General features: G+C 38.0%; 1 protein-coding gene across 1 annotated transcript; it reads right to left on the bottom strand.

Annotated features, from left to right (window-relative positions):
- Nucleotides 1-4,286: 4,286 nt before the first annotated feature.
- Nucleotides 4,287-6,106, bottom strand: LOC100888658 (ankyrin repeat domain-containing protein 50-like). The gene is made up of 2 exons (XM_030988949.1): nucleotides 4,792-6,106; nucleotides 4,287-4,345 (listed from the first exon to the last, which is right to left on the bottom strand). The coding sequence occupies exons 1-2, from the start codon at nucleotides 6,104-6,106 to the stop codon at nucleotides 4,287-4,289; spliced, it is 1,374 nt and encodes a 457-aa protein (XP_030844809.1).
- Between the last annotated feature and the right edge of the window lie 2,808 nt (nucleotides 6,107-8,914).

Below are 8,914 nucleotides of genomic sequence, written 5' to 3'. Positions count from 1 at the left end.
ATTTTAAACAGTAAGGTTCATTTTTATGTAAAGGGTGCAAACTCTTATTTTGCACCCTTTTTTGCACCCTTTTTTCTTAGAGTGTGTGATAAAATATAGGTATTACACTCACCTATAGTATCGCCATGTGTGATGTGCATGGTGACTTTTGCCTTGGATGGGTCTGTTAACACTGCACAATGAGGGATGACCAACTTTATGGGCATCTCAAAAGTGGTCCCCGAAGGTTCACACACTACACCAGGGGAGACAATAGCTTCATTCTCGGCGAAAAGGACACTTGACGGATTTTGCAGAACCTGGGAGTAATGGCAAATAAAACGGGTACTTGAGATTAAGTATCATAAGTATTTCCATTCAATCTTAATCTCTTTTGAGTACGCTAATCTAAATAATTAAGTGCCCAAAGCAAGCAAAACATAAATAAAGACAAATACTATAATAATAATAATATAATAATATTTCGTGTTTATATAGCGCTCAATACATCGATCCAACGATGTGCCTAAGCGCTTTACAGATATATTATTACCCCGTTCACCGGATTCAGGCTTACCCGCACACAATGTATGCACATTTTCCACTCCCTGGGGAGCATTCCAGCCAGTCGCCATTTTATAAGCGCACACTTGCTCGTTCAACCATATGAACTTTAACATCCTATCGGGTACCAATTTAACACCTGGGTGGAGAGTAGCGAGTGCAGGTTAATATCTTGCCTAAGGATATTAGTGCCTTGTCGGGATTCGAACCCTTGACCTTCGCATATCCAGTCAAGCGCCTTAAACCACTCGACCACGGCACAATAGATGGGTACTACAGCGAAACATAGGAACGAAAACAGATATCATTAAAACTGTATTATGTCTTGCCCTCATCAGAGTAAATTGCAAAAATGAACATAATGATTGTTGTTGTTGAAATTTGAAGGCGCTCTTAATAAAGCGTTGAAGAAAATGTTAGCCACAAAGTAAGCATTATTATTGCAAGTCAAAATGAGTCCCAGTTTATTGTTTTCTTTCGGCATGGAATATCCGGTTCTAGTCGTGGGTTTACCTGTAGGGTAATTCTAAAACTCATCTTGTAGAGCCCAGATGAGTGTGAAGAGAGAGAGAGAGAGAGAGAAATGAAGGGGGGGGGGGTGACCTTCCATTTATGCTTTTAGAGCGTCCAGCAAGGCTACGCCATGCATTTAGGGTAATTCTACAATCGTCTTGTAGAGCCCAGCTAGGTTTAAAGAGAGAGAGAGAGAGAGAGAGAGAGAGAGAGAGAAAGAGAGAGAGAAAGAGAGACAAACGGAGAGGAAGAGAGGGGAAGGGTGGGGGAGAATCTTACGAATTACCTTTAAAGTAATCTTACACTCCTTTTGCAGTGCCAAAGCGGGTATGCAAAGTTTGATTCCATGGTGTGGTAGTTGGATGGTACCCCCTCTTGAAGGGTGAATCGTCTTACTTGCCACGTCCGTTCCTGGATATTGATAAGTGTAACATTCACCATAAAATAGTTTGCTCTGTTTGATAGGGGTTTTTATGTCCGAAAATTATAATCAAAATATGAGCTTATAGGTAATACAGAGTTTTGGTAAATTTTGAAAATTGAGGGGATAGTGATTCTTTACAATCTTTATATATTTGGATGTCCCCCGAGGGTGTTTTATAAGCACTAGAAAATTTAGCCCCTAGAACACTTCTGCTTTCGAACAAAATTGAATATAACATTTTATTTAAGAGCCTACGGCCGTACAATGTTGACTGCGGTCATGTTTATCTTAGAATATGTAGTTTTGATATATAATTTCCAAACGGGAATAGCTAATCGGTCGATTTTAGTCAAGAAACAGCTTAATTAATATTTTGACCTTGGGAAGGAGCTATTCAACATAAAGAGTTTATTATTTACAATTTCATAACTGTAGACTCGATTTCAACCGCGACAACGGTCATTGAATATTGTAGGATCGCTTATGCTTCCAATCGTATCCAGACACATACTCCCCTCCCCGAACATCCACCCCCGGATAACTACCCCTAGTCAACTACCCCCTAGGACAACTCCCCTCTAGGAAAGTTTTCCGGGGTAGTTTTTCTAGAGGATGGTTGTCGTAGGGGGTAATCGTCCTAGAGGGTAATTGTCCTAGGGGGTAGTTGACCTAGGTTGTAGTTGACTGGGAGTGGTTATCCGGGGGGTGGATGTCTTTAAATTAAACTTCACTTGCAATCTGATCATCGGTACAAGTATTATCTACGGTTTGTTGGCATGTTTTAGTCGAGAAGTGTTCAAATTTGTGAATTTAGGTCAATATTTGCATTGTGGGTACGGTTATTAAAAAAATGGATGCAGTTCCCCATACATTAATATTGGTGTTGGTTATAATTATGTGGCAGTGACAAATGTGGCCATTTGGTATTACCGAATCCGCTGCAAATTCAATAACACATTAAACACAACAATTTAATTTCTTCAAATCAGAGTTTTTGAGCTTTATCATATAGGGTTACTTTGGAACGGCAGGAATTAATATATTACTCGGACTCTTAAGCTCATACTAGTCGTCATGGTCTTACCCTGCATTTGCAAGAGTCCGAGTCTAAACAAGAAAACTGACTAAAGTGAATGTAAACTCTGACTAGTATATGTTTGATTTGTGTTGTTAGCTTTGAATTAGAATGTTATTCTGTCCATGTCTCAACAAATATGCAACATGAACTTTACTTTTATTTTAAATAACTAAAAAGGAACTTGATCAAAATCATGATTATACAATGCTTGATAAAAATATAAGCTGTGATCGGTAGCTGAAAAAGCTGAACTTGAAATCACCTTTTATAAAGGTGAAGATTAATCTTAGCCTAAGGCTTTGTGATTTTTTATTTTTGGTTCATAATGAACTGAGTTTGCATTTTTAGGTTATTTCCAACATGAAATGGCATATGGGGTCGCTACAGCTATATAGCGAGGAGGCTATACGGTCGGACCGGGCAGGACCAGGCTTCTAGCTCCGGTGATTGAATGGATTCCTGTGCTGCGATATGAAATTGAACTTGAATTTTATTGGAACATCTTTTGGTCCCTGGGGGGGGGGGGGGGCAAATAAAGGCTTAAAAGAGCAAAAAGTATAAGAATAAACAAACCATGAAGATAAAAGCAACAGTTACAATATATTTTACGAGATATATACAAATATCACTAAGGGTTCCAGGAAAATTACCCCCACCCTGAAAATTACCTCTTGAACAGTCCCCCCCCCCCCCAAAAAAAAAAAATAAATAAATAAAAAAATAAAAATAAAAAAAAGATAAAAATAAATAAATAAATAAATAAATAAATAAAATAAAATAAAATAAAATAAAAATAAAACAAAATAAAACAAAATAATAATAATAATAATAATAAAATAAAAAAAATAATCTACTTTTATTAAAACCAACTTATTATCAGGGTAGACTTCCCATTTAATTACCGGGGGGGGGGCAGTGTAATTTTCGCCATAGCGTACTGAGAGAGATAGTTGTTACACGCTCACACGTACTCGATCAAAGCTATATTATTGGAGTTCCAAATAGTTCCCTCCCCCGTACAATAATATGGAATTACTTCAGTCAGTGTTCCATGGCATGAACTTATGGATTGTGCTTTAATTTTGGGGAAAATAATAAAATCATCTTTTGCAATAGAAGTGCGATCATGGATGACAAAACACTGGCGAGCTTTGAAAAACATGTCAAATACAACTTTGCCGAAATTTGTGATAATAATGTTCACCAGTTACTTTGATAACAATTAATTATGATTTGATTTAATTGGAATGGAGACTATTCAAATAAATACTGGGTAGAGCATCCATTTCACTGAAAACTTGGGCAGTGTCAAACTATCTTAGTCTTTAAAAACATGAATACACTTCTTCTTATTAATATTCCAGCCTAATATTTTCAGCAAATCTCTATGTTGATCAAAAAAATGATAACAACCATCCATTTTCACAGATCTCACGCTTGCTAAGCTCCACTCCTGGACAAAAAAAGTAAACACGATCACGTGGCTTGATGACGCATTTGACGTTTTTGCAGAAATGTCCTTGTATTTGTCCTACAACTAAAGATCTTACAATCTCATCGTGATTCATCATAAGGAATGGTGAAATGGCCAAAAACGTTCTGGGATTATCAAGTGCATATTATTTGTTGTTATCTCTTTTTCAATTACTATCGTAATTTGACGTTTTTGATATAGTTTAATGCCTAAATCAACCTTCTTTTCATCGAGAAGTCGCGAGCAGATGATTTTTACTTAGACTCAAACCGCGTTCTTGTCAGCCTGGTGTCAGTTTCCTTTAGAACACAAACTATAAAACGGGTGGGCAAAGAGTCCAGGGGCTTATTTTTATCATTATTTGTTGGCATTCATGCTGTACACTTTTAAATTATATGGATGGAATCTGCCGTTGCCGATACTATCAAGCCACCAAGGAAGGGTTGAGATGCAGAAAAGGAGGAGAAGACTCTGAGGACTGCCGCTGAGAAAAGGAAAATATTTTCGGGCAATTTTGCACTAAGAATACTAACTGTTAGGCCTCGAGAGTTTCCAGCTTAGACCGCTCGTTGTCACTCCGATATGCACTATAAATTTTACCAGACGTGCACCTGAACTGGAATACGAGTGTATATGTATTATAACCTCGTACATGGGCCCTTTAAAACTAAAGTATTATGACAGCTTTATCCCTATAAATACATCGCCTTTTTGACATGGAATGGGCGCCCATGATCACTATTAAAATGCGAATCATACCTTCAGGTGGTGCTTCTTTCATCTGTGCCTGTTCACTCGTGAGGTACTGAACTACATCAAGATGACCATTGCGTGATGCAACAACAAGTGGTATGTCACCAGCATTATTGCCCCTCTCAACCTGTGCTCCTTGACCAACGAGGTACTCAACTACACCAAGATGACCGTTGCGCGATGCGACAAGAACTGGTGTGTCACCATCATTATTGCCTCTCTCAACCTGTGCTCCTTGACCAACGAGGTACTCAACTACACCAAGATGACCGTTGCGCGATGCGACAAGAACTGGTGTGTCACCATCATTATTGCCTCTCTCAACCTGTGCTCCTTGACCAACGAGGTACTCAACTACACCAAGATGACCGTTGCGCGATGCGACAAGAACTGGTGTGTCACCAGAATTATTGCCCCTCTCAACCTGTGCTCCTTGACCAATGAGGTACTCCACTACGTCAACATGACCTTTACTTGATGCCCAGTAAAGAGGTGTGCAAACATTGACATTGAGCTTATCAATCTGTGCATTTTGACCGACGAGATACTTAACTACCTCAAGATGACCATTGAGCGATGCAAAATGAAGTGGTGTCGCATCATTATTATCGCCCCTCTCAACCTGTGCTCCCTGACCAACAAGGTACTCAACTACATCAAGACGACCCCAGAATGATGCAAGACTAAGTGGTGTAGTACCCTCTATATTGCCCCTCTCAACTTGTGCTCCTTGACCAACAAGGTACTGAACTACTTGAAGATGACCTCTACATGATGCAGTAAAGAGTGGTGTATGACCATAACTATCACCCCTATCAAACTGGGCTCCTCGACCAACGAGATACTGAACTATATCAAGATTACCTTTCCTTGATGCATGATGAACAGGTGTCCATAATAAATCATTAAGCTTTTCAATCTGCGCTTCTTGACTAACGAGGTATTTAACTACCTCAAGATGACCATTGTGTGATGCAACATGAAGTGGAGTATTACCGTCCCTATCGCCCCTCTCAACCTCGGCTCCTTGACCAACAAGGTACTGAACTATATCAAGATGACCTTCACATGATGCAGCATGAACAGCTGCCACAATGTCATCTTTAAGCTTATCAATCTGTGTTTCTTGACCAACCAGATATTTAACTTCCTCAAGATGACCATCGTGTGATGCAACACTGAGTGATGTACATGTACGCTCATTATCGCCCCACTCAACATCGATTCCTTGGTCAACGAAATGATAAAAATGAACATTTGAAACTGCCTTGAGAGGGGCGTGATTGCCATCGGCAGGCTTATTTGCTGCTGTTTCAGCCATGTTTTGAAATGTCTGTAGACCCAATCGTGAAACAAATATCACATGTACATTATATTATTTCTTCTTGCTAGACCTATGCGTTCTGTGAATCGTTGCTTAAAATAGACTACGTCAATGAAGTTATCCGTTCTCTGTATCCCTGCAGGTTTAAACTATTTGAAGTCTAATATATGATTATACAGTGGAAATTACAGCTACGGAATGGTTCTAATTTGATAAGGTAATACTTGCGAGCATAATTCCAATGTCATAAATATATAATCCGTCTCCGGCAATCCTGGCCCTGTCCGTAAAAGTGTGACATCTCACTTTATTGGTCTGATTTCCACTATATAAACCAACGTTCTCTGGTCAATCCAAGTATAACATCAAAGGCTTGATGCTTTAAAATTAAATTGTAGATTGTCCATTCAGTTCACATATCAGTGCATAAAATTGTTCCACAATAAAACGCTGGGAATTTTTCTCAAAATGTAGCTCTCTGCTTTTTATCCGAAAAATGAAGCTTGTGTTTGATGGTACATTACACAAAGATAGCAACTAAATAATTATTTTTTGTTTGCTCACAGTTTCCCAACCAACCTAACCGATGGAGAAAATGGCGGATCCTTTTGTGAGAAATTGGCGTTGTTTTGAAGAAGATCATCGAGATAGTACGTCATCATGCCTTCATCTAGGCTTGGATAGAATGGAATGCAAAAGTACATGAAAAGAGATTATATGCATGGTTGACTATTGAGAATAAGCCGAAACCAGCTAGTTGCAGGGATATTTACTGACATAATTTGTATTGAGCTTAACATCCCCTTGATCGAACAAGTTTTTTCGTTTCTCATTGCATCAAACTTCAACAGAATTATGTATAAATGCAAACTGAAAACCGCTTCAAACTTGATTGTATTATTTCGAAGAACGCAAGAATAGATGTATCATTCGCAATGATTACTGTATTATTTACTCATCTGAAAATATAACTGTAAGTGCTATTTTAATTTCTAAACACAGAATCTATCCTAAAATCTGCCTCCACAATTTATGTACTTTTTGGATTTGCATGAAATTCACCACATATGACAGTGTTATCACAGACGTTTTTTGTCATTTACTTGAACGAATTTCTCTTCATTTCTCGATTTTAGGCTTTAACCCAGGAGACCAGCAGTTTTTCTATCTTCCCATATGTATTTTTTTTGTGTCGGTCTCGATCGGATCTAGTGGACACTCACATTTTTGTCAATATTGGTCTCTCGAAGCTTGTGTCATTTTCGGCCCCTTGGGCTGTTGCTCTAGTTGACGTCCGTCAAGTATTTCTTTGTTAATGTTGGTCTCGTTGGCTCTCGGACAAGTAGGATAATCTGATATTACCGAGGCGATCCTGTTCACACCCGCTGCACCCGATGTCGGTCTTTATTGAAGTGTTAACGTGTTAACATGGTTTTTAAATAACTTTCATTACATAGAGTAGGGAATATAAGGAAAAAATGCTTTTTGATAAATAGTTGCATATATTTACAAACGAAACTTAACTTCCTCCTAGCTTGAAGGAAGGTATTGTTGTATTTTCCCAAGCAACGAACCCGTATTTAAACTGTACGATGTACCTCAACAATTGGAACTATAATTCGAGGCGCCGAGACTTCTCGCGCGAACACCTACCCAAGCACACGCACAATCCATTTTCGGAGTGCAGTGTCTGCACTCTAAGTTTCCATGCATATACATGTACTTACGCGAACACTGACACACATTATGAATTTGTACATAATTATACACTAAATTAAGTTTGTAACAGAAACGACTTTTGTCTCCATTATTCGAATAATGGTAATTGTCGCAACTAACATAATGACAATACAGTTATAATGATTATGATGATGATAAGTAATAAAGTAGATCCATGTGTTGATCTACCTATTCTTATGTTTAGCACTCGCGGAGAACACAATTTTAAGGGACTTGAGATAGATTTTATTTGAGATTTGAGATTTTGCAGGGGAAAAAAAGACAATATTTTGGAACTTCTTAACATATCTGTAGTATTTTGATAGCATTTTAAAGACAGTTTTTCACTAACTATATATGGCCCACCTAATTTAAATGTGTTACAATTCTCAACTGCTGATGGATTTCAAGATGTCTTAAATCAGGTATGACCTATACATTATGTTTCAATATATTATGTATGTTATGAATTTCGTTTTTATTGTGTATTTTATACATGAGTGTATATTCCTTACAGCAATTAATCTGGATATAATTTGCATTTACTTTTTGACGGGATGATATTAAAGAAAAAAATCATATATTTAAGATATTTCGGTATGCCACAGTTTGGTTGAATAACTTGCAAAGCGGTTTATATCCCATTAATATGTTTTTAATAATAATGTCTATTCCAGTGGCGGATCCAGAATGGTTGGAGGGTAGGGGGGGGGGAGGGGGCTATAAGTCCAAACATCATGCAAGCAAAAAAATATAAATAAATAAAAAGTCATCAACTCCTATATTAAGTCTTCACTTTCCCTTTTGTAATCGTTGCCTTTGTAGTGTGTGTGAGGGGGGGGGGCTTAGAGTAGGTGTTCCCTGGTCCCTGGATCAGCAAATGGTGTATATTTAGTATTCAGGCATAGCGATGCAGAGAATTATTATTCTTAACCAACTATTCAACTCGCTCCGCAAAAGGTCTCTTAGGTTAAAGTCCAGAGTAAATGCCAGACAATCGTTATTGGAGAACATAGTGTCTGCATTACCTACATGGTAGTTAGGTACATAGCCTGCACAGATTCAAATGTAAAATTAGAATTTTGG

This window comes from Strongylocentrotus purpuratus, unplaced genomic scaffold, assembly GCF_000002235.5.
Source record: "Strongylocentrotus purpuratus isolate Spur 01 unplaced genomic scaffold, Spur_5.0 spur5_scaffold_18, whole genome shotgun sequence".
In the NCBI taxonomy this organism is placed as follows: domain Eukaryota; kingdom Metazoa; phylum Echinodermata; class Echinoidea; order Camarodonta; family Strongylocentrotidae; genus Strongylocentrotus; species Strongylocentrotus purpuratus.
The sequence above is the reverse complement of the archived record's forward strand: the minus strand, read 5'-3'. Positions and strand labels throughout refer to the sequence as shown.

Bases quoted from the DNA above. Each gene is read 5' to 3' on its own strand.
- LOC100888658 (XM_030988949.1), bottom strand. From the start codon at position 6,106: ATGGCTGAAACAGCAGCAAATAAGCCTGCCGATGGCAATCACGCCCCT. The intron at 4,346-4,791 runs GTATGATTCGCA...CCCGTTTTATAG, and splicing joins GAAAGAAGCACCACCTGAAG to TTTGTGTTCTAAAGGAAACT.